Here is a 26,501-nt window from a genome sequence, read left to right as displayed (position 1 = left end):
GGGATCTGAAAAGGCTATGAAAATATAGTGGCCATCACATTCATTGCAACCTCTTATCTGAGCTGGCAAAGTAAGAAGGTAGGTAATACATATTTGTTGAGTTGAATTAATTTTTTTGGAGGCAGAAGAAGGGATGGGTATCTAGGTGGTGCAGTGGATAGGGCATTGGGCTTAGAATCAGGAAGACTCCTCCTCATAAGTTCAAATCCAGCCTGAGACACTTACTAGCTGGGTCACCCTTGGCAAGTCACTTAATCCTATTTGCCTGAGTTTCATTATCTGTAAGATGAGTTAGAGCAGGAAATGGCAAACCGGTCCAGTATCTTTGCCAAGAAAATCCCAAATGGAGTCATAAAGAGTCACAACTAAAATGACTGAACAACAACAACAAAAGAAGGGAGAAAAAGATATAGTCAAGTAAAGGAAAAATTCCTGCCTTTTTGATGTCTTCTTTTTAAGCTATTTTTCCTTTCCACATACAAGGCAATATATTCCTTTGTTCTGGCTTAATGAAAAGGTGCTATTTTCTATTTCTGTTAGTAGTCTTCAAAATATTATTCAAGGACTTCTAGGAGTCTCAAAGACCTTTTCAGGGAGTCTGTAAGGTCAAAATTATTTTGATAATAATAATAATAATACTATGTTATTTGCCATTAACACACTCCTCCCTTTTCCTATTATGTATCTGTGTGAATCCAGATTTGCTACATATACTTCAAAACAACGTATCAAAGTAGATTGAACACAAAACTAGATATGAGAATCTAGCTATTTTACATTATTGGACATTAAAAAGATTTGCAAGAAACATGTAAGATATTCTCATGAATTTTTTTTGTTTTGAAAAATAGTTATTTTCTAGAAAAAATAATGCTAGTTATGTTAACATATTCATATTAACACATTTCTATTATGTTTATTTATTGTGTTAACAGAGTTTATTATTATTTTAATGAGTCAATACTGAAATATTTTATCAGTTTTAATTTTTAATACAGTAAATGTGTAACCCACATACACAAAAGCTCTTTAGGGGTCCTCAATAATTTTTAAGAGTATAAAGGAGTCTTAAACGATATTTAAAAGTATAAAGAACTCTGTGTCCTAAGACTAATATATTTAAAAGATGAAAACTTCCAGAAGGCAGGGGCAGAGCAGTATAGTAACCAGAATACTGCAAGTACACAAATTCTTAAATACCAAAACATAATCCCCCAAATCTGCTGAAATCCAGTATTAAACAAAGATTTCTCCAATGTGCTAGAATCTTTGTGCTTATATTTCTAAACTTGCTCATTCTCCTTCCCATGAGATTTCGTAATCTCCACAAATATGCCTTTAAAATGAAGTCTTTTTCTAAAAGCGTTTCTCCCAAGTTTTCAGTTAAAGTATCTTCTGTTCAGTTGACTCAGCTAACCTAGGTAGTTTAAAATATTTGTTTTTGGTTCACAGGGTCGTAGGGCTTAGAGCTAGAACTAGAAGGAATCTTAAAAGGTCATCTAATCTAAACGCCTTATTTTACAGGTGAAGGAAGCTGAGGCCTCTGGAGATGAAGTGACTTGCCCAAGGTCACACAGGTAATAAGTGGCAGAACCAGGATTAGAACCCAGGTCTTCTGACTACAAATCCAGTGTTCTTTCAACTACACACCACCATCCTTCCCTCAAATATCCTTTTTCCCTTCTTGGTTGGGTGAATCTCATCCTTATTTCCTGAAACAGCACCCCAGAGCCAGGGAAGTTGAAACCTTCTTGGTGATAAAATTTATGAAGCCAGATGTTGACCTCAACGATACATATGTCCTCTACGGCTCCTTCCCCTAATAAAGAAGAATTATCAAGAAAATGAAGCCATGTTTCTGCCCTTCAAGACCCTCTAGTCTAGTACCCTCTCATCTTCTTAGACTCTGACTTGGCTGTACCATTGGTACTCATGTGACTAAGAAGCATGAGACAAGTACCAAAGGAGTTTTGGAAGGCTCTTTCCTTATAATCCAGGTCCTGGCATGACTCCTAGGACTCTGTGTCCTGCCTGTAGATTGCAATGTCTATTATTCTTCAGAAGAAACTCTAAATGTTACCAACCAGCAATTCTCCCAAGGGCACCTGTCATTCTCTTAGCACCACTGTTCTCCCAGGGCTGAAAAGCAACCCTCCCCAAGCAAAGATAGGACCGCATACCAGTTCCTGACCCAGATACTGGTCCGAGTGGGGCAAGAAGGCCTTCTGCCTATGGGAGAAATCTGCAACCATGTCCCTGATGGGTATGGAAACAGTGAAACTCTATAAAACTAGTCTCCTCCCCACATTTAGCTTTATTTAGTAGTCTGCATTTTGAAAAAAAAAACACGGCACATTTGGCATCTGTTCAGTTTCAAAACCCTGACCCCCTGACTGGTGCCAGGCAGGCTCAAAGCCCATCCCTGGCTGAAAATCAACTAGCAGATGGATGTGTTCTCAGAGAATAGCATTCCAGGCTCAAATAGTCTTCTGGCCTGATTTGGTCCCAGAGAGTATCCTCGATGCCAAAATAATTCTAGTGTCCCATTAACCTTCTGAGTCCTAACATTACTCAGGGTCCAAACTTAGCCTTGAAAACAGGACCAGCAAGTATGGGAGGTGATCCTGTAGACTAATTTTACTGGCTTCTTCTCATTAAAATCCAGGATGTGTCTCTGATAGGCAAACACTTTAATAGGAGAACACAATAATCTGATAGGGGTAAAAGGCTTACCTGACACCTCACCCACCTTGGTGACCTGAAGGCAAAGACTCAGAGCCTGAGTGGCCTAGTCTCACAAATTTCTGTGATTTTTCCCAAAATCTGTATTCTCTCTATATATTTCAAAATGTGCTCTCTCCCTTAGAGTACCAGATAAGGCTTTGAGACCTCAAACCTACCAATGAAAATACATCCATGTATCTAGCCTATCTATCATAGACTGCCTTGCTTAGGTTAGGGATAGGGCCTGCCTTCCCAGGTAGACAGAGGATCAAGCCACCATGAAGAGGAGGGGGAGATATGGGGAGGTGTTTGGCTCACCTGGTTTTTCTTCATGAGCAGCTGCACACTTTGGAGGTTAGTTCCATAGTCAGCAGACTGGGCAAGTGGCAGCCTTTCTTCTACCCAGAGCTAAAGAAGACCAAAAAGTGAGGGGATGTGATGACATTGAGGTTGTGACAAAGAGTTGTTCCACCCTATCCTTTCCATAATCCATTTTTCAGAACACTGCCCCACCCCAAGTCATATAGTGTGGTGATGTCATTTTTTCAACTCAAAAACCTTCAATGGGTCCCCACTGTCTATAGAATAAAACAGAATGCTAACTCTGATGTTCAGTGACCTTCTCCCCAAAATGACCGAACTAATCTATCTTTTCTTTTCTTATACTACTCTCTTTCACATATTTTTCATTCTAGCCAAAATGAACCACTCTCATTTTGTTTTCTTTGTGTCTTTGCTCACACTTGGAAATGGACTGTCCCCAACTTTGACTTCATTTCTGTCTTCTCCCTTCCTTCAAGCCCAACTCAGATATTGCTTTCTCCTTGAAGTGGTTCCTGGTAAAAGTGATTTATTTCTCCTCAAATCTCTCTCAGCACTTTGCTTGGACCTCACCTTTAGACATTCTCCCTTTATCCTTTATACATTAGATTGTAAGCTCCTTGAAGGCCAGTTGTGTCATATTTATCTTTGTATTCCCCCAGCCTAGCTCAGAGCCTTGTACATTTTAAGTGCTTGTTAAATGCTCATTAAATTGAATAGAACTGAGTGGCAATGAGGTACCTCCTGACGAAAGACTGAGAGAAATTTGGTGGCAGCTCTGTTGAGGACAGGGAGAGGCAGGGGACTCACCGTCTCATCCTCTATATCTCTGTTGATCTGCAACTTGGCTCGAGATGACTCCAGCTGTTTCTTCCTCTTACCCAGAGGCACTAGAAGGTCCAGGAAGCGCTTCTCAATGCTTGGCTCTGTACCATCCCCTTCCACCCCTACGGGGGGTACCTGGGACAACAGCTCTCCCAACTCCTTCTTCCTCACATTCACTTGATCCTCCACCCTCTGAAACCCAAGAAATAGGGTCAGGCCACACTTACAGCCCAAACAACCCCTGAAGTGGAATGAGATTTATATTTCTCCCCATGTATACACATTCAACCCCCACTCCCTTCAAGGTCCAACCCATCCTATCCGCCCTTCCTTGATGACATCAGAAGATGGATATTGAAGCTATTCCTTTTCTGAAACTTTACAGTGCTTATAACTGTGTTGATCTAAGAATAAACCACAAATCTACAGAAAAAAAACTACAAAAAGTAGCAAGCCAGTTACTAAGAAAACTAAATGTGGTGTATAATTTTTCTGTGGTTAACAGGAGAACGAAAATGAAGATGGCACCTATGAGAAAAATTAATATAAAAACCCTTTATTTGAAGAGAAATATAAATATATAAATAATTCTATAATATATATATATATATATAGTAACATAGTAATTTTGTGTAATTGTTTTATAATGTATACCAATTATTTTTTCTTCTCAAAGTGATCTCAGCTAAGGGGTAATGTTTACATTTGGACCAATACAGTACATTTTTAATTTATCTATTTTTTTTAGGATATATTCCCCCTCCCACTTAAGGCAGTTTACAGATAGGCATACAATATATAGTTTAAAGCCATTAAGCATGAGCTCATGTTCTCCCCTAAGAACATTTTTGCATCTCCTAAGAGGAAAAAAGATGATAACCAAGTCCACAGCAACTGAAACTTCTTTCTTCCCTCTAGCCTGTAGCCAAAGCCCATGACTCTGTCATACTCCAAACAAAGGAGCCCATGGTAATGTCTACCAAGAAACCCAATCCTGAGAAAGCTATCTTATAGCTTCAAGGCCTGTCTGCAGGAAAGCTGTGAAATGGATGAAAGTTGTGCTTATGGATCTCCTACTTCTTAAAAGCAGCCTTCTCTCTGATGCTGTATTCCCTTAAGGTGTCCCAGGTCCCACAGTGAACAACAATGTCACCAAGGCCTGTCCTCCTTGGGTAAATATGCCAAACCCTATACATCTCTCTCTCTCTTCCTTGTCCCCTCTCTACCAAACCCGTCCTCTACAAAACAGGATTTAATAAATTAACTGACACTAAATGAAGGGCTAATAGCACAAAGCACAGGTTTAATCCCCAAGGGAATGTGTTCTTTAATAGAGGAAAATACTTCCACCCAAAGTACTCTCAAATGGTAGAATTTCAGACAATAGAGACAACTGATTATTGAACTGACTTCTTTATCTATAATGGAGATAGTAAAACATGTATTAACAACCTCATAGGATTATTTGTGAGGGTCATATGAGATAGGAATATGAAAAAAAAACTTTACTGATACCAAGTGCTAAATAAAATAAACCTTTTTTTCTTAAAAAAAAGTATAATTGTAGCTATAGAATGCAAAATTCCTGGGTCTAATTCTTGTCACATCTTAAACTATGTCACAACTTAAACTATTCATAAAAGCCCTTCTTTTTGAGAAGTCTCTTGGTTTTTCCATCTATAAGATGATAAAAAAAATCATTCACCATCTTTTTACACAGCTCAATGTTACTGATTAACAGCTGGGCAGCTAGATGGTAAAGCAGATAGAAGGTGGGGCCTGGATTCTGGAAGACTCCTCTTCCTGAGTTCAAGTCTGGCCTCCGACATTTACTAGCTATGTGACCCTGGGCAAATCACTTCACTCCTGTGCCTCAGTTTCCTCATTTGTAAATTGAATTGAGAGAAATTTGGAAGAGGTGAGTCTTCCTAGAGCTCTATTCAGTCATTTTTCCGTAAGTGGTTGCCTACTGTACTTCACATAGGACAACCATGTTCCTATTTATGTTGACCAATAACACTGGCTACTGCTGGCTGGAGGTGGGAAGAATTATGGTCACAGCTACTCTGAGCCCTTGCTTCTGGAGGTATTGAGAGAGAAATGTACTATCTCTCCATTCATTGTCTTGTCCGCTATTCATATCCATGAAGATAAAGACCCAGCTAAATTTCAAGTGGAGCAATGCTTCACCTCCCTCCAAGGAATGAACACATGGACCTATTTCCACCAGTCACCACCAGTGAAGAATCACAGTCACCATCAGTCAGGAAAGTGCTAGAGGAGAAAGAGAAAATTACATAGAATTCTGGGGGAAAGTACAAGATTAAGGCCTAGGACACCTGGCTCTGTCACTAACCAGCAGCTTTATATTTCTGAATTTCAATGTCCTCATCTATGAAGCAGTGGACTGGAACTGAAGATCTACAAGAAAATTCTTTGTAACTATGAAACTACACAATTTGCCCACATACCTTCAACTTAGTCAGCATCCGGTTAACACTAGTCAGGTCTTTGCCAGGGTCATCAGACCGCAGCTGGTCCTCCATGGCACTGATCCATTTGTTGAGGTCAGCATACATTTGGGCATGAAGGTCTGAGCGGCTGGCGGCAAAGAGGTGCTGGGCTTTGTCCTGTGTGGTGGACTGCAGCTCATCCCAGAGGCGATGCAGTTGCCTCAGCCGTTGGGTCACTACATCTGTAAACTGTGGCTTCTCCTCCATAAGCTGCCTTCCCTCCTGCATGGGGAATAAAGAAGAGAGCTCACCATGAGGCCTTCAGGGATGACTGGGGAGACATCTTTCTACAAGAAGGAAGCCATGCCCATGACCACTGAGGTGGGGCACTGAAAGAACAGAGAATTAAGTAGGGAGCAGAATCCCACGGTCAAGAAAATGACTAATTCAAAGACAGTAAAAACACCCAGAGTTCAGCCTTTGCAGGGGCCATGTTGCCACAGGGAAGGGTGCTAGTTAGCAACTCAACGAGGCAGTAGAAGCTGAGAGAAGGAAACAATTTCACCAGTTTGTGCTTAAAAACAAAACAAACAAAAAACCTCCTTGAGGCTCATAGTTACATAAATTTGTCCAAAACCTCCCTGCCAAACCACCTCTAAAACAAAACTTCTCTTCCTTTGCAGTCTACCTCTGCTTTTTACTATGCCCTCCAGGATCTTCTTTTAAGACTCTTCCTCTTGAAATGATTTTAATTAGATTTAATTTGCATAGAAACATACACGGTGAGGCACTGAACCCCACCAAAGGTGGCCCTGATAATATCTGTCCTATACCTGCTCTTTGTTGAGCAAATTCTAGAAAATACAAAAGAAAGGAGAAAGAGCTCGGCATTTAGAGTCAAAAGACCTGGGTTTAATTCCAGCTATGGAGCTTGTTGGCTATGAGACATTGGGCAAGTTAATTAACCTTTCTCACCCTTGACTTCTTTATCTATAATGGAGATAGTAAAACATGTGTTAACAACCTCATAGGATTATTTGTGAGGGTCATGTGACATAGAAATATGAGAAAAAACTTTACAGATACCAAGTGCTAAATAAAATAAACCTTTTTTTCTTAAAAAAAAAAGTATAATTGCAGTTACAGAACGCAAAATTTCCGGGTCTAATTTTTGTCGTATCTTAAACTATGATATTCATAAAATTCCTTCTTTTTGAGAAGTCTCTTGGTTTTTCCATCTATAAAATGATAAAAATAATCATTCATCATGTTTTTACAGAGCTCAGTGTTATTGATTAACAGCTGGGCAGCTAGAAGGTAAAATAGATAGAGGGCAGGGCCTGGAGTCTGGAAGACTCCTCTTCCTGAGTTCAACGCTGGACTCAGACATTCACTAGCTGTGTGACCCTGGGCAAATCACTTCACTCATTTGCCTCAGTTTCCTCATTTGTAAAATGAGCTGGAGAAGGAAATGGCAAAACCATTCCATACCCAAATGAGGTCACAAAACATTGTACACAATTGAACAACAGGACTTGATCAGCCACCTCCTATATACACCTAATTCTGGACAGTGTTTTGTGACCCTTGGATGGGGAAAACTAAATATGACCATGAACAATTATCATTATCCTGGCAACATGCCTTAGGGGACTTTTATCAGCTTTTGTTATAGTATCCAAAATGTCCTGGGGACAACTTTTACATCCTGACAGACACTACAATTCTGCTGTCTCATGTCCCCATCTATAACAGGGTTGATTCTACAGGAGTTTGGGAGGCTTAACTAGTGTCTATTGAAGGGCCTTGAAGGGTGATTCTTGAATAGAAAGAGCTATTAAAATGAAGTTATTGCACCTCCAAATTGTATGATTCCAAGAATTCTGCACATGATCTGGTGAAGCTCCAACCAGGCAGGCCTTCCTGGACACAGTGCCAGGCATCATCTGCTTTACCTTATCCACCTTCTCCAGCCACCCTTGGTTGGAAGCCAGTTCCGCCATGAATGCTTGATGCTTCTGCCATTGGTTGTGCAAGTTCCGGGCTTCTTCATAGGAAATATCTTGAGATGATAGTAGCTTGTCATTGATCCAGAGAGTGAGCTGTAGGCAGGAAACTTAGATTGAATCCTCCACAAACATGGTGATGCCCTGCTTCTCAAGGACGCAGAACAAACCTACCACCCATCAGGCTTGTGAAAGAAGTGCTTTCACAGGAGCCAGGGTAGTCCAATGGGCTAAGAGGAGAAAGTGTGAGAATGAGAGAGTTTTTACTTCACTTTCCTCCTGCTACCTGGCTTGACTTCCCTTTCCCTAGTTGGTGTTGGAGTTCTTGTTCTAGTGTTAACATTGGGCTTCCATTTACTTGTCCCTAATATCCTTCCAATTGCCCAACTTTCTGACCTTGAACCCAGTATAACATTGTTTACGATTCTATTATCTTATCTTCTACTGATAAGAAATACTTATTTTCTATTGTGAGCTCTTTGTTTATGTAATGTATCACCCCACCAAACTGGAAATTCCTTGAGGGCAGAAGGATTCTCATTTAGTACCTATGCCTGTTCCCACATGATACTCTAAAAAAATCAGCCACTTGATAAATGCTTATTAAATTGCCTTCTTGGATCTTTAAATTCTAGCTAAGACATTGCTAATGAACAGAGAGCAAATGTTTGACAAGGAATGAGGTCAAGAATAGACTCATAACCATAAACAGTTTAAGAAGTATGGTGATGGGTATTAAAGATTTCTAACATATGAACTCTCATATAGTCTCAACTAATATCCTACCATCTGTAAGAACCCTTCCCCCTTCCGGCTTACTGCTCATGCCTTCACTCTGAGATTATCTTCAATTTATTCTGAAAATATCTTGTTTCTACATAGTTGTTTGCATGTTGTTTCTCTCATTAGCTTGTGAGTTCCCTGAAGGCAGGGATTGTTTCGGCCTTTATTTGTATCCCTAGCACTTAGACTAATTCCTGGCACATAGTAGATGCTTAATAAATGCCATTGACTTGACTTGGTGTGCTAATGCTGGGATTAAGCCTGCATCATTCCAAAACATCCCTTTCCAAAGTCAAATAAACTAGTCATTGAGAGGGTAAAGGCAAGAGATAGTGAGTATAAAGTTGAGGTGTGAAGTGAAGTCTCACATAAACCCTGGAGGAGATGACTTTTCTAAGAGGAAACAGGCAATTCCCTTCAAGTCAGGTCACCGGGGGAGGTCCTAAACCTTACATCAGGCTACTTTTCCTGAAGACAACATAAAACCAGAAGAAAAAGAAAAAGCTAGGGGCCATCTGAAATGACAGGGAGTCAAATCTCTGGGATTTCTTCTGTTTTTGTTTTTGTTTTTCCCTTTGTACAACCATATTTTTTTTTAGATTTAGAAGGGATTTTAAAGGAAGGTGGGGGTGGGGGAGTCCTTTAATCCTGGAGAGTTAATTCTTGAAACCCTTCTTCTAGAGTACTACCTCCTGACAGTTTTGTAGGAAGTTCTGAAGGTCCAAATTGTCTCTCAGGAGAAGTGCTGCTTCCTGGGATTTCTCATTATTCTTCTTGTGCCTAGAAGGAAAGATGGTCAAGAGAGTCATGAAAATAAAGGAAATAACAGTTTCCTTCCTTTGACTTATTGCCAAGGTCTCAGGAATAGAATGCCAGGTCTAGAGTGAGAAGGACCTGAGTTAAAAATTCAGCCTTAGATCCTTACAAGCTGTGTGATCCTGGGTAAGTCACTCAACCTATTTGCCTCAGTTTCCTCATCTGTAAAATGAGGATAATAATAGCACTTACCTTCCAGGGTTGTTGTGAGGACCAAATGAAATAACAATCATAAAGCATGTAGTACAGCACCTGGCACATAGTAAGCGCTATAGTAATGTTAGCTATTAGCTATTATTAACAACTATGTGACCAAATATTAGAATATTGAACTTTATAGGAGGAGTGTTTTTTTGTTTTTGTTTTTGTTTTTCAATCAGGGTAAAGTGATTTGCCTAGAATCACACAGCTAGTAAGTGTTTGAGACTGAATTTGAACCCACATCCTCCTGATCCAGGGCTAGTGTTCTATTCACTGTGCCACCTAGCTGCCCCTTACAGAGGGGGTTCTTCACCCTTTTTGTGTCATGGTTTCCTTCGGGTCCCTACTAGACCCCCTTTTCATTACCATAAGAAATATGAAATTTCAGTTAGAGGTTAGTAAAAATAGAGATTAATTTTTTTCTATCAAAGTTTACAGGCTCCTGAAATCTATAGACCCCAGATTAAGTATTCCTGCCTTAACGGTTATCTAATCCAACTTCTTAACTGATATACATCCCCCAAGCATTGGATTACCTGTCCTCGATCAGCAGTACTTTTTCCTTAATTTTGTCAGAGTAGATGTTTCCCTCATTGACGAGTTTGTTCCCAGAGGCCACAGTGTTCATGATCTTATCCTGGTTAGTCTCCATGGACACTAAGAAATCCTCAAACTTACGGATCCCAGCTTCTGCAGCTTCTAATGAATCTGGAGGCTCCAGGTGAGCAAGAGTGTATTCCTATTGGAGCAAATTCCAGAATGGGGTATGAAGCCAAACCACAGTGGTAGCCAGGAAAACTCTAAGGGTCTCAAGTCCTTCACTTGCGATTTCCCAAAATACCTTTGTGGATCTTATACTATGGGATGTTAACCATTCAGGGAGAAATTTAGGTCACTATCTTGACTCTCCTATTCTAACAGACTAAGGGAGGAGGAGTAGTCAGCTTGATATGTGGGGATGGAAAAGCTTAGTTGGGAAAAGGGAGGATTCAAAGGGAAAAAACTCAATCCCAATAACTAATAAAGACATCCTCAGTCTCTCCCCTTGCTGCCAGAAGATGTCTTCTCTTGCCCCTCTACCCCTCTGCCACCTCCTCCTCTATACCTGATTACTCAGGATTGCTTCTGCCTGTTTGGCATCCTTTTGGAACTCCTGGAAACCAAGGCACTGGGTAAGGAAGTGGCCCCGGTTCTCCCACATCTTGCAGAGGGCATCCCAGCCTGTGTCCACACCTTCAAGCCTCTGGCCTAGAAGCTGGTACTCTGGGTCAGTCTGGCCTCCGACCACCTTCTCCCCAGAAACCTTGACATTCTGGTAGTCGTCTTTGTGTCCATCAATCTCATCTTTGATGGCTGCATGCTGCTGGAGGAGCTGCTCAGCCTCGGGCAGGGAGTCAGGTGCATCTTCCGAAGCCACGGTCTTTTGTGCCATGAACAGCCACGCCTGGAAGTCATCAAGGTCTTGCAAGAACTTCTGCAGTTGACCGGCCTCACCTAGGGATGCTTCCTGACCCTTCAGGGCTTGCTGCAACTTCTGCCACAGCTCCTCCGTGTAAGCCTGCCGCTTCCCAATGCTCTCCTGTAACTCAGGATGCTCCTGGATCAGCCGCTGGGACTCCCGCTCCAGAGAGGCCATACGGGATTGGATAGCAGCCACATCTCGTTCCAATCCGTACAGTTTGCGCTGGATGGCAATCACTCCTGCTAGGTCCCGGCCAAGATCCTTCGTTGACTCTACCACCTCTGTCTTGTCCAGAATCCACTTGTTTGTGTCCTCACAGTCCACACAGTAGTTGTGTACACTGAGTGCAGAGTCTACTTCCTTCCGATACTTGGACACCATGATCTGGAATGCCTCCCATCTGGTGGGAAGAGAAAAAAACAAAATATATGGTTGGCTGTGGGTAGCGTTTTCTCCCCAATTCCATCACTCTAGTAGTGGAAAGGAATCCAACAGGGAACAGAAAGAATATTTGCCAATATTTTCTAAGGTAAAAGTTTAAGTAGCTGGGAACATATATGGGCCTAAAACTTAAAAGAAACCAGACTGGATCTGTAAGGAAATAGGTTTGGGAGAAGAAAGGAAGAAGAAATTTAGTTCAAGTACAGAATGTAGAGCCAAAGTACTCCAGGCAACTGACATTCGTGTGTTATACTGCTATCTTACATATGGATGGACTTGGGAAGGTCCAGTACGTATGGTGGCAAGTCAAGAGATTTTCTGAGCTTCCCAATAAGATTCTTCTAAGTGCTATCAATGTTCAATCTTCCAAGAAATGCATTGGATATCTCCCTAAAATATGCCCACAATCTTCATGGGAGATACAACCTTAAAATATAAGCTCCTTGAAATCAGGGGCCTTTTTTGGTTTGTTTTTGCATCCTAAGCACCTGATGCAATGTCTTGCACATAATAAGCAAAAAAATGTTTTTGAAAAAAAGTGCCTAATGAAACGAGTTGAATGTCCTTCATTATTATTATATTGTTATATATGGGAGCGAAAATGTGTTGTAGTGGAAAGATTACTAGACTTAGAGTCAGAAAAAACTGAACTAGGGGCTCAAGTTTGCCATTACAAGCTATTTGTAGGCAAATCCCTTAATTTCGTTGAGCTTTATTTATAAAATAGGAACAATAATACTTGTATTGTTGCTTAATACTTTGTAATTTTTAAGTACTAAGTATGAGTTATCAGTACATAATATTAATATATGTGTATATTATAGTATACCGGAGATTCATTAATTCAATATTCATTGAGTGTTTAATATGAGTAAAACACTGTCTTAGGTGCTGCTGGGTTGGGTACAAAGACGGATAAAATATGGTCTTTGCCCTGTGGCTTCCATTTCCACTATTTTACTAACTCTAAAAACCACTTCAAAAGCACAAAATTCAAAGGACCATGAGATGCATGGTGAGTAAGAATAGGTAATATATCCCTTTACCAGTGAAGAACTGTGCACAAAAAGTAGAAAGGAGTATATCAATAAAGACTACATGTGTGCCCAGAAAAGAAGTTAGGTTGATCCCATAATTAGGTTAATTCCATAGCAAAAGCAAATGATGACGCATAAACAGAGCACGTGCTCCACTGGAGACAAGGGCTATGGAAAAAAACCTAAGGATTTAGAAGAGGACAAGGGCAAAGGATGTACAAGAGAAGGGATGGATGAGGTAGGATCTGTACCCTTGGACCAGGTATCCACCTCAATCGCAAATCCAAGTTATTTTCTGATCATATATTTAGAACTGAAAGGAACTTGGAGGTATTCTAGTCCCACCTCCACATTTTACCTATGAAGAAACTTAAGTTAAGAGAGGATGAGATTTGCCCAAGGCCACAGAGGTGATAAGTGATCAGGGATTGAAATGTCTACTATGCCATGGTGCTTTCCTGTCTTCACCACATGGAGGCAGTGTTGTGCAGAGAACAGAGTAAAGAGGACTAGGCCCTCTGGTGTGGTCCTGGGGCATTACTATGTACAAGTCACAACTTCTAGAAGCCTCAGTTTCCTCAGCTGAAATGGGGATAAAACCTATGGTACTTTAACTTTATTTAGGGAAAAGCTTTTTTTTTTTATATATAATCACAATAGTTCCTGATCTATGAAATGAGAGGGCTATCCTAGGTCAGTGGTATCAAACTCACATAAAAATGGTATTGTTCATTTGTTTCAGTCTTGTATGACTCTTCATGACCCCATTTGGGATTTTCTTGGCAGAGAGAGATCCTGGAGTGGTTTGCCATTTCCTTCTCCAGCTCATTTTACAGATGAGGAAACTGAGGCAAACAAGGTTAAGCGACTTGTCCAGGGTCACACAGTTAGTAAGTGTCTAAGGCCAGATTTGAACTTGGGAAGATGAGTCTATGAATACTCTATTTAGAATATAAAAATGGGGGCTGGTAAACTGTATACATTGGGCAGCTGGGTGGCACAGTGGATAGAGTGCCAGGTTTAGAGTCAGGAAGACTCATCTTCCTGAGTTCATATCTGGCCTCTGACACCTACCAGCTATGTGACCCTGGGCAAGTCACTTAACCTTGTTTGCCTCAGTTTCCTCATCTGTAAAATAAGATGGGGAAGGAAATGGCAAATCACTCCATTGTCGTTGCCAAGAAAACCCCAAATGGGGTCATGAAGAGTCAGACATGATTGAAACAATTGAGTTACAACAAACAATAACATTCTCCTCACATTGGCATGGCCCAATGGTTCAGCTACATACACTGGATAATGCTTCGTTCATTTGGGTCTTCCTTTATTTTGGTGAAAATTGTTTTATAAAAGAGTTGGGCACAACTGAAAAAAAAAACCAAATAAAAAGAAAATTGTCTTGCAGTCTTATTTGTATTAATCTCGTGTGTAACTAGGTCAATGCCCAGATACTTGATGCAGGGTTACTTTAAGTGGTATTTCTCTATCTCTTCTTCTTGATTTATTAGAAATACTGATGATTTTGTGGATTTGTTTTGCAGCCTACTTCTTGCAAAAGCACTTATCTCAATTCTTATTCTCCAGAATTTTCTAAGTAAACCATCAGATCATCCATAAAAAGATAACACGGCCTTTAATTTTATAATGTTTATTCCCTTAATTTATTTTCTTTGATTTACTGTGATAGCCAGCATTTCTATTGTTAATATCAATTGTGATAGTCAGCATCTTTGCTTCATTCCTGATCTTAACTGGGAAAGTTTCCAATGTTTCTCCATTAAAAATAATGCTAGCTCTTAGTTTTAGATAAATGTTTTTGATATTAGGAATGGTTCTATTTTGTTCCTATGCTTTTTAGTGTTTTTTTTAAATATAAATGAATGTTATGTTACAAGTTTGTTCTGCATCTGATTACATAATCATGTAATTTTTGTTTTTCAATTATTAATATGACTATTTTGCTAATTGTTTTCCTAACATTGAACCATCCTTTTATTTCTGATATAAATACAACTTGGTCATAATGAATATTTTGCCTATACAGTGCTATGATTAGTCATTGTTGTAATATTTTTACATTGATAGTCATTAGTGATTTTTGACACATGGTTCTCCTCTGCTTTATCACTCCCCTCGTTTGACAAACAGGACCTTAATTTTTTTCAAAAAGTAAAGAAAACAAATACTTTACCAAATCCTGAGATAGTTAATGTAGTAGGGAGATGATTTTATTCTTGAATGATAAAATTCACACGTGCAGAAGAATTCATTTATGAATTATTCAATTTAACTTTATGAAATAAGGATTAGGTTACTTAGCCTTTGTTTTGTTAATTTGGGCATTTTAGGTTTTGGTAGTTATTCATCCATTCCATTTAGGTTTTCAGTTCTGTTGCCATTTATTGATATGGCAGTTTGATAATTTTCTTTATTTCCTCTCCATTTTGTTGTGAAATCTCCTTTTCAATTTGCTAATTTGGTCTTGCTATTTCTTTTAAAAATCAAAATAGCTAATAGTTTGTCAATTTTCTTAGTCTTTGAAAAAACAGCTCTTTATTTTATTTAATGACTTAATCAAGTTTCTAATTCTGTTAAATTTGCCTTTAAATCTTTAAAATCTTTATTTTGTGTTCATTTCTGGATTAAATTTTTTTTGTTTTTCTAGTATTTTTTTTAACTTCATGGTCAATTCATTGTTTCTTTTTCTCTATTGTTAATATAATGTGCAAGGACACACACACACACACACACACACACACACACTTTCCCTTAAGAACTACTTAAGTTTTAATTGTTTCTATTATTAGGTCTTTGGTCCGCTCATTATTTCATATATTGTGTTTTAGTCTCCTTTTAGGTCTGTGTCTTTTGGTCATATTTCCTTAGTTGAGTACCATTTTAAGTGTGCTACAGCCTGTAAAGTATGTGTTTAAGATTTCTTGCTTTCTGAATTTATGTGCTCTTTGTACCCTAGCATGTGATGGATTAGATCCCATGGAAGTCTGAGGAATATGTGTATTCTCTAACATCCTTATTCAGAAGTCTCCATTGATCTTTTACATCCAGTGTACCCAACACTTAATTCAAATCTAATTTTATTTTCACTTATTTTTCTGTTGGTTTTGTAATGTTAAAGTCACTTAACATTAGCGACTAACTAGTTCTTTCTTTTTCATTTCAGTAAGCTTTTCCTCAAAGAATTTAATAAAGTGTATGCACATTTAATATAGATATTGTTTCATTATAAGTGGTGTTTTTAGTCCTAAGGTTGTTTCTCTACTTGTCCCTATTTTAGGTATTTAGGTTTACTGCTGTCTTACATGTGATCATGATTATAATTCTTTTTTTTTTCTTCTGGATACAGCTTGAGCATAACAGATTTTTTTCCCAGTCTTTACTTTGAATCTGATTGTCTAAGATGCAGCTTTTGCAAGCATGAAACAGTTTAATTTTATTCCCTCACCCATTCTGTAATTTGCTTCCTCTTTATTGGTAAATTTGGCCACACTTTTCTTCTGTGTCCCACCCAACATTCTCCACCTCAGAACTCATTGTTCAGGTTTTAAGGAAAATAAATATAGTAATGTGTATGCTTGGGGGAATATATTAGGCAATTAGGTTTTGGAGGGTTATATCTTTGTCCAGGTTCATGATTTCATAAGTATAGGGAAATACAAGTGTGAAAACTCCCTTCAATGATGAAGATTACTAACTTCTCTAACTTAGAATCTTAGTGAGTTGGCTTGGGCACTAAAAGGTTAAATGACTTGACCAGAGTCACACAAGCTTGCCTGTGTCAGAATCAAGACTTGAACTCAAGTCTTTCTGACTCCAAGCCTAAATTCATTATATCATACTGCCTCTCAATATACAACCACTAACTACAGACAACTAATGAACAAAAAAGCATTTATAACTACCAAGTACTGTACTAAACTCTAGGATACAAATGAGAAAACGAAGACAGCCCCTGCCCTCAAGGAGCTTATTATGTTCTTATAGGAGGACACACACACACACACGTGTATATATACATACATATATGTGCATACACACATATAAACATACATGCGTGTATATATAATGCATATACATACGTGTGTGTGTGTGTGTGTGTGTGTGGTAGCAGTGGCCAGGGAGAGATGGTTTGGTTTGCAAAGTTACAAGGACGGTGAGTGGAGGGATAGTGGGATAGATTGACACACTCTTTCTAAGAGCTAATCTGATTTGGTTCCAGAACTAGAAAAGGGTTGAGAGTTAGAGGAATACCAGGAGCCAAAATGGGTTTGGTAAAATAACCAGGGAGTAGAATAAATGTGGCTGGAGCCAGTCTTAGACATAGTGACTGAGGCAATCACTAAACTCTCCCCAAGGTGGAAGTTCTGGACATGAAAGTGTCAAGGCCTCCAGGGTTTTCATTTTCATATTCTCTTGCTATCTCTATATGTATGTGTGTGTGTATATATACATATTCATACTTGATACTTTATTAATAGTGTGAGTAAAAACAGTTGAAAGAAGTTAAATTAATCTTTTATATCTGGTTGGATACAGCTATGTGAAGTGGTTGAGAACCTTTTAGGGTACAATGTCCCCCGGCCTCTTGCCAAGACCACAGTAGACAGAATGTCTTAAAAGGACAAATTATACCCCCTGGGTCATCAACATCCTTTGGGACATCTGCAGGTCTCTTCCTGAAACCTTCTAATCAAGCTAAAAGCTGCCATGGGTCTGCTGCAAGACTTTTGCTCACATAACTATTCTGGTGCTGTCTGTAATCAGGTTGTATTGTCAGGCACAATACGCCTGGGCCTGGAGCTATTCCACTGCTTTTGGCACTTAGCTGACTGCTAAAGCTGTTTATTAATTCCCCTTCCTCTCCTTCAGCCAGGCCCATTATCCTTTAATTAGCTTGTTACGTATATATCATCTTCTTGGTTCTATGGTATAGCTGGTCATTGAGCTGTGTTTATGCCATGCATGGCAGTTACCACAGCAAACCCAATGAATGAGTAGGAATTGAGATTTTGGAAAATCTCAGTGTTCTATGATAAGAATCCTTGGAGCTTTCCCTAATTCTCAGAGCAAAGTAGAGCTGACACTGGACAGTAATCTGGCCAATGACTGCCCAAACAATAATGGCTTGTGTGAAAACTGTCTCAGCCAACCAATCACCGAAACACCATGGAATTGGGTAAGATGAGAAATTAGGCTTACTTTGACATGTACAAGTGAGAGAAGTGAAAAAAGAACAAACAGAAATTCCTTAGATCAGAGGTGTCAAATCTGTGGCCCAATTTGGCCAATATTCCTCAAGCATCTCAAATTATATTTAAAGGTAATTGGGAAATATTTAATAAAATAAATAAAACATAATAGAACATAAATAATGTTAATATGTGGTTTTCTAAGCCAACATGTGACCCACAGGGATCTTCATGTATGGATTAGTGAACTCCAGTTTCCATCTGAGTTTGACACCACTTAGAAGGATGGCCCGACGTGGAGGGACAGCCTTAGTTGGTGAAGCAGGATTTCTAGATTGTATTCCTAATTTTGTTTCATGACTTTGAGCAGACTATGCTCTCGAGTTATGACTCAATTTTTTCCTATCTGAAAACAAAGAGACTGATGTCCCCCTTGGAAAGGGTGTAGAAAAGATTCACAAGATAAAAGGCATGGAGCTTCTAAGAGGCACTGAGGAAAGCTGTAATTACAAGGCAGTCAGTATTGCTCATCCACTAGAGGGAAAAAGATGTTTCAGCATTTATTTGCTGCCTCGGCTAGAACCAGCACCACTTCTTTTTTAAAATCTGGCCTTCCTTGCCTATTCCAGGACACCTGAACCACTGGACAAAAAAAATCAACTTGATGAACATTGTTTTTCACCCAGACTCTGGGGTTCAGAGCGTTTCAGGGGATAAAAAGGGCCATATAGACAGTCACAGAAAGTTTCTTGAATCTTGTGGAGGTTTTAGGTTCCTCCCTCATCTCCAGACCAGTCCAGACCAAGGACACAAGGCCTATAGAAACACCTTCCTACTAGCAAGGAAGGCACCCAATAGCTGGACAGTCCCTTAGGACTTGGGAAAGAAAAAGAAATCTTGCATAGACACGTTCAAGGCACCAACCTTCCAAAAGGCAGAGACCTTGCATCCTATAAAGTGACTTCTCCAAGAACAAAATATGTCATGCTCTCGTTCAACATCCCTTTGTCTCATGGTAGTATTCTGATTCTGCACAAGTTTGTAGGGTTAGTTCACATAAGTATACTTTTGCACTGTACAGAACTTTTATTGCATGGTTATATTGGGGTTTTTTGTGGCAATGAAATACATAACCAAAAAACTATCTAAAAATAAAATGAAATACTTATTTTACTTTAAAGACGCAGCCAAGAGGTGAAAGGTCTGTTGTTTCTTAATGTTTAACATTATTATTCTTTAAGAAAGATGGTTTCCCTGGTCCCAGCTGGACCAAGAGTCAGGATATCTGGGTTTGAGTCCCAGCTCTGCCACCAAATTACCAAATGACCTCGGGCAAGTCTCTTAACTTTTCTGGGCCCCAATTTCCTCACATGTAAAATAAGGGGTTTAGATTAAACTATCTTGAGATTGCTTCCAATTCTAAAATTCTTTGATTCAAAGACAATACTTTTTAAGAGGCCTTGAATAATATAAATGAAGGACCTCCAATTTGGAACCATAGCGCATGCTTGCTGGGAGGCAACAGCAGTAATCAAAAGAGGAATTCAACCTGAATATCATGCATACATGCAGCTCTTTTTCACAGTGCTAAAGGGGAAGACTGATGAAGGGCCTATGAAGCCATGAAAGGTGGGGAGAAGGGGAGGGGAGTGTTCTTCTAGAAGTCATGGCCTTTGGGTTAAGTGATCCAGATTTTACTCTTAACTTTGCAGGAGCCCTTGTTAGTTTCTATTATATAGAAAACATAATCTTTCTTGACTTCTCTACAGCCTTTGACACTATTGATCACTTTCTTCTCACTACTCTCCTCTCTCTAAGTTTTTGGAACATCACTCTCTCCTGGTTCTCTTCCTACCTGTCTGACTGCTGCTTCTCATTCTCCTTCACTGGATCTTCATTCAGGCAATGCCCACTAACTATGGACTCCTACAGTGCTCTGTCCTTGACTTTCTCCTCCTCCCTCTATACTGTTTCACTTGGTGAGTTCATTAGCTCCCATGGATTCAATGATCATATCTACACCAATGATTCTCAAATCTGTTTATACAGCCTTAACCTCTCTATTGACCTATAATCTCACATTTCCAACTACCAGACAGGTCAAAGGCTATGCAGTAGACATATTAAGCTTAATATGTCCAAAAGTGAGCTCATCTTTTTCCTCAAGCTCTCCCAGATTCCAAACTTCTCTTCTACTGTCAAGGGTACCATTGGCCTTCCGGTTCTCCAGACTCACAACCCATGTGTCATCCTCGACTCCTCCCTCTCTTTTTCCTCCCAATTCCAATTTGCTGCCAAGGTCTGTTGATTTTATCTATGCAACATCTCTCTAACATGTCCCCTTCTCTCTTCTAATACTGCCACCACCCTAATGCAAGCCCTCATCTCCCCATGTCTGGACTACTGGAATAGCCTATCGTTTGCTCTGCCTGCAACAAGTCTCTCCACACTCCAGTCCATCCTCCAGTTAGCCAGCAAAGTGAATTGTGGATTTCCTAAAACATAAGTCCAATCATGTCACTGTGCCCATTCACATACACACACACACACACACACACACACACACACACACACTCTTTCTCTCCCAATAAACTCCCATGGTTCTCTAGGATTAAATACAAAATCCTTGTTTAGTGTTCAAAGAACTTCATAATTTAACTCCTACCTATCTTTCCAGTCTTCTTATACATCACACCCCACTCTACCCAATTCCCTTTGATCAAAGTACCCTTTGATTCAGCGATACTAGCTTCTTAGCTGTTCCTCAAACAAGACACTCCATCTCTCACCTCTGGGCATTTTCCCTGGCTGTCCCCCATGCCTGGAATGCTCTCCTTTCTCAAGTCTACCTACTCATTTCCTTCGTGTCCCAGCCATTTTACCTTCTACAGGAAGCTTTCCCAATCCCTCTCAAGTCTAGTGCCTTCCCTCTATTGCATATTGAGCGACTAACTGCAGTATATAGAAAACTAATCATATGGCCAGGAAAAACAAACAAATCATTAGTGACGGAAGTCCTAGGCATGGTATCTGAAAGACCTGAACATGGGCACAGATGGTATTTCTATCTTTCTTTCCAATAGAGGGTTTTGACCTTAAGAAGTAAATAATTCTATGTAGATGATAAAGAATAGGATTTGATATTTCAGGTCATGGCTAATGATACATGAAGGGTTCCTAGGCAAAGTGTAGCTTGTAAAAATTAAGTCTGGCAGAAGAATCAACAACTTGAGTAAAAGAGAGGAAAATGACTAGATGAAAACCATAAAACTATATACAGTTGCACACAACTAACTATAACACAGAAAGAACATGAGTGAAAGAAATACTCAGGACAGTCATTCTTGCCAAGGACAAAATCTTGGGAAGAAGTTCATGAATACTACCTAATACCAATGTACAGAGTATGAGTACTTTAACCCTGAATACCTCTCTGACACAGGGAAGTGAATTCACTGGCCAGAATGGAATCTTTTGGCTTGTCATTATCTCTGGATGAAAGATTTCACGTGACATAAGAGGATGGTGCCATTTTTCTCTTCTCTGAGACAGAGAAATACACCAGGAACTAAGTGAATACATGGGCAAGAATGGAATCTTTTGGCTTGCCAAGATCTATGGATGAAAGAGGGCATATGTTATGGAAGGATGGCACCATTTTTTCCTCACCTTGGAAGAGACTAAGAGGTTATCAAGAGAGGAAGGTATATACCAACACAAAGGGCTAGAAGAAGAGCATTCAATTTAAGTGAGGAGCCAGAAGAATGGTAGGAGTACTCACTGGCACCTTGGCTATTGCCTCTTTACTACTATGATAATCAGAAGCTCAAGTTTGCCAAAAAAGATGAGTGTGAGGCTTTTCCCTTTTTGATATAACATTTTTTCTCTCTTCCTCTCCTAGGGGAAGCAAGTTGCAGAATCATCTTTCAAAAAGAGCCTGGCATGCCTCCCAAATGTGAGGATAGGGATAAATCTAAAACCCTGTACTCAGAGTTTAAAAATTAACTCCTTAGGGAGATGGCAAGGGGATACCAGACTTAATAGCAATTTACATGAAAAGACCTGAGAATCTCATGCAAGTACAAACTCAGTATGAAGCAACAGTGTGACATGACAGATAAAAAGGGTAAGGCACTATTGGTCAATATTAACATATATATTATATAGACTGGGAGAGGTAATAATCTTACTCTTTTCACTGATTGGACTAGGCCTGGAGAATTATTTCAGTTCAAGTTTCCACATTTTAAGAAGGATGTTGACACACTAGATTATGTTTACAGAAAAATGACCATCCACTCATTAAAAAAAAAAGCATTTATTGGACAGATTCTATAACAAAGCTAGGCAGAAAATAGGATCAAAGCATTTAGAGGCAGAAGGGAATTTATGGACCAGTTAGTTCAATTCACTCATTTTAAAGATTAAGAAAATGAGACCTAGAGAGGTAAAGTTACTTGTCCAAGGATATGTAAGGCTGCTAAAAAAAAAGCCTCTACTTTTAAGGTGTTTTTGTTCCTATTATACTTCAAACCCCCGCTAATAGAAGCACTAAGAGAAAGAACTGTTTTAGGTTTGGATGAGGCAGTCTGATGTACTAGAAAGAACACTGAGTCAGAAGATTAGTTCCAAATCCTATTTCTGATCCTTAATTCCCTATGTGACCTTGGGCAAATCACTTTTATGTTCTCAACCTCAATTTTCTTATTTGTAAAATTAGGGTCTTGGATTAAGTGACTTCTAAACATCCCTACCAGCCCTAAATAAGCTATATCCTATGAGTTCTATTAAATCAATAAATGTGACAATAAATGAATTGACTAAGCTTCTCCCTTCATTAATGAATTACATCCACAGCTACATGCAGGTCCTTTACAACTTGTCCCTCTATAACTTTTGTCTCAAAGTCTCTATTTAAATCTGCATCAAAACCAAACCTAAAACTCCACCATAGCTCCTCTATAGTCTCATTTCAACAACATGGTTCAATCAAAGCTATTCTGCTCCTTTCCTTGTGTGTGTAGTATTTGCTTTGCAAGCACTGCTATGAATACGGGAGACTCCAACACACACTGTCCCAGCAGAATTCACCAGCTTTGCTTGAGAGAGTCTCAAGTCTATAAAACACATCATGAAGGAATTGAGAGTTAGTATAAAATCCAGGGGAATGATGAGCACTACCTTCAAATCTTTCTAGGGCAGTCAAGTGGAAGGCAAATTAGATTGAATCTGTATAGTTCCAAAAACGTAGAACCAAAACCAACAAGAAGTCACAGGGAGACAGATTTAAGCTGAATTACTTAGTAAAAACTTTTTTTTAACAACTAGAGCTTTCCATAATGGTATGGGTTACCATAAATGGAATGGCTGCACCCAACCTTCTGAAGTTTTCTCAGCATTCTTGAAGCCTTAAGGGTTTTTTGGAACTGACCTGATGGCACACTACTGAGAATGCAACTAACCATGATTTTGACTTCTAAGCTTGCCCTCACCTTTAGAAAAAGGGATTTGTGGGAGGAAGAGGAGAGACCCAGAGAGTGTGACTTGGTGGACAGGTGGAGAATGACAGAGGTTGGAGCCAGAATAGCATGCCAGTCAGTCAGTCAACAAGCATTTATTAAGTACCTACTATGTACCAGGTACTGTACGCTTTGACCACTGTCTGAAAGGGAGCCAGGAACACATATTCCAGAGTCTACCATCGACCATCTGAGATGCCAATACATGGTTGCTGGTGAGACCACCATGGAGATTTCCCACTGTGCTTTCCTGTGGGATGAAATCCCCTTCTCTATTATCTCCCCTAATGTATTCCCTTGATTTACCTGTTCCCTAATGGAGAACTGGATGGAGGGAAAATTGGCCACACTTCTCCTCCCCATTGCTTTGTAGGGGTTAGCTTTGGCTGCTTTTAAAACTGCTATTTCTATAAATGATATTTTTTTTTTTTTTTAGTTTTCTCAGTATGTGTGTGACAAGGTATTAAAATCGGGATGGTCATTCAAATCTGTGCTAATTCTGCTTAAACACTAGCAAAGAGACTAGGAAAATGGGAAGACAACCTAGAAAATTGCTAGTTTTAAAGTACCAAGATTTCATAGACCCAACCAATTTGGATCTACCAGTAGAAACCAGCTAGGGATTTGAGCCACATATTTAATTTAAAGCACAGTACATTAGAGGAAGAAAAGGTCCTCTTGATATTTGAACTCATAAGAAGCTCCAGGATGCAAGTGAATCCTTTCATTTTCAAACTGCTGGTAGCCATCATTTTTTTGGGGGCACCCAGGTTTTAAAATAAAGATCTATCCCAGAGTGAGATATGAATTGAAAGAAAGACACACCTCCATGAAAGGAAGAGTGAGGACATCTCCCCCTCACAGGATATTGACAGTTCAGCCTGCCTTGCTTGCCAGCACCACCTGCTGGTCACTGACAGTAGAGATATTCAAACACGCTACATATCCACCTGTCGATGGGTGGGACTAAAAGTGTGAAAATATATGCCTTATCTATGCCTTAGGTTCTGTCTCAGATAAAAACAGGGTAATACAATCTTGCAGCACTCAGAATGATGAATGACTTAATAGCCTTTAAAAATAAAGATCTCTGGGGGCAGCTAGGTGGTGTAGTGGATAGAGCACCGACCCTGAAGTCAGAAGGACCTGAGTTCAAATCCAGCCTCAGACCAAACACTTGACACTTACTAGCTGTGTGACCCTGGGCAAGTCACTTAACCCCAATTGCCTATAACAAAAAAAGAAAAAAAAAGGATAAAGATCTCTGGCTGCAGCTCATTTAACCAACAGCCATTTGATTGATAAGCTATTTTTTTCCTTTAGAAGTTGGTCTAATTGAAAGATTCTCTAGTTTCCTCAATTAAGCAAAAAACAGCAATAAGCCTTTGAAAAGAGAACCACCCTTACTAGCTGTGTGACCCTGGGCAAGTCACTTAATCCCAATTGCCTAAAAAAAAAGAAAGAAAGAAAGAAAAGAAAAGAAAGCCACCATCTATCTAGTTATGGGACATTGGACCTCTTATACAGACACCATTCTTACAAAGGGATTTCTAGAATTATATTCTATTTTTATACTTTGAGGTGTCTACTTGTCATCAGTTATAGGTAGTCAGTCTTGTATTAAAAAGTCCCAATATACTCTACTCACTACCTCCTACCTTCTCTAGGGCACACTTTTAGAATCTCCCAGCTTTGTTAACATTCTCTTTTCCCCACCCCACTGTCATACTGCCTGAAAATATTAGTGAAAAGGAATATCATAATGACTGTCACTTTGGGTCCACAACTCCTATGAAATCCCTCAGCTATAACTCTAATCTCTTGGGTCTAATCTTTTGACATAACCTAATCACAGACTTGCAGCCTCTATTTCCCTCTCTACTCCCCCACCCCAGTCTCTTCTGTCTTAACCTCCTAGAAGCGACTCAGTGTATGTGTATGGGGATGGGAGGAGGGGATGGGAGAAAAGCATATCTCATGGAAGACTTCTCTGTCCTCAAGGATCCCTTAGGAACTTGCAGGCAATTAAACCCTGCTCTGGAAGATCTCCCTCTAATAGAGTTCTTTTTTATAAGGGTTCTGATTTTCAGCTAAGCCCACCTACATGAGAATCATCTGTGGACAGTTTCACTGCTGGAGCTACGGTGTAAGGCAGGCAACACCCCCTTCACTTCAGGACTACATTAAGGTAACAGTAGCAAAAACAAAACAGATTAAAAAAAAGTACAAACCCTCTCCTCTGGCCAAGAACCCCAGGGGAAATGAAGCAAATGCACCATATGGCCTCATTCTGTCTTCAGGCATTCTCAAAATGATGCTCTCCACAAATGCGCACATGCGTGTGCATGCACGCAAGCGCACACACACACACACATACACACACACACTCCACAACTCCTCTATTCCTGTCACAAATACCTATACACAGCCAGAAACAGGCCTACAGTGTTCATGTTTCAGTGAACATTTCTCTAGCCCTATTCACTCCCTGGAGAATTTGATGTATTCCAGGTGGGAGTGTCACCTCCCCTCCTGTTTGGTGACATGCAGAGAAACAAGGTTAAGGGCATCCCCCACAGTGTAGCAGCTAAAGAAAACAGTCTTCTTATTTGAATTTTGTCTCCCTCATTAAAATTCGAGCACCTTTGAAGGTAGAGACCATGCCATTCCTTACTTGGCACACAGTAACCATTTAATAAATGCTTG

The 26,501-nt window shown here is 39.6% G+C and overlaps 1 protein-coding gene across 1 annotated transcript in view; it reads right to left on the bottom strand.

Moving 5' to 3' along the window:
- Positions 1-26,501, bottom strand: part of SPTB (spectrin beta, erythrocytic) — a 160,237-nt gene that overhangs the window by 45,192 nt on the left and 88,544 nt on the right. Inside the window, exons 16-22 of the mRNA XM_027843761.1 lie at positions 11,235-11,991; positions 10,666-10,868; positions 9,802-9,892; positions 8,279-8,425; positions 6,342-6,605; positions 3,856-4,062; positions 3,043-3,132 (exon numbers count right to left, since the gene is read on the bottom strand). Coding sequence (XP_027699562.1) covers positions 3,043-3,132; positions 3,856-4,062; positions 6,342-6,605; positions 8,279-8,425; positions 9,802-9,892; positions 10,666-10,868; positions 11,235-11,991 — 1,759 coding nt within the window. The remainder of the gene's footprint in view (positions 1-3,042; positions 3,133-3,855; positions 4,063-6,341; positions 6,606-8,278; positions 8,426-9,801; positions 9,893-10,665; positions 10,869-11,234; positions 11,992-26,501) is intronic.

The sequence above is a fragment of the Vombatus ursinus genome, unplaced genomic scaffold (assembly GCF_900497805.2).
Source record: "Vombatus ursinus unplaced genomic scaffold, bare-nosed wombat genome assembly UNPS02014926.1, whole genome shotgun sequence".
Lineage (NCBI taxonomy): Eukaryota > Metazoa > Chordata > Mammalia > Diprotodontia > Vombatidae > Vombatus > Vombatus ursinus.
Note: the sequence above shows the minus strand (reverse complement) of the source record. Positions and strands in the feature narration are given on the sequence as shown.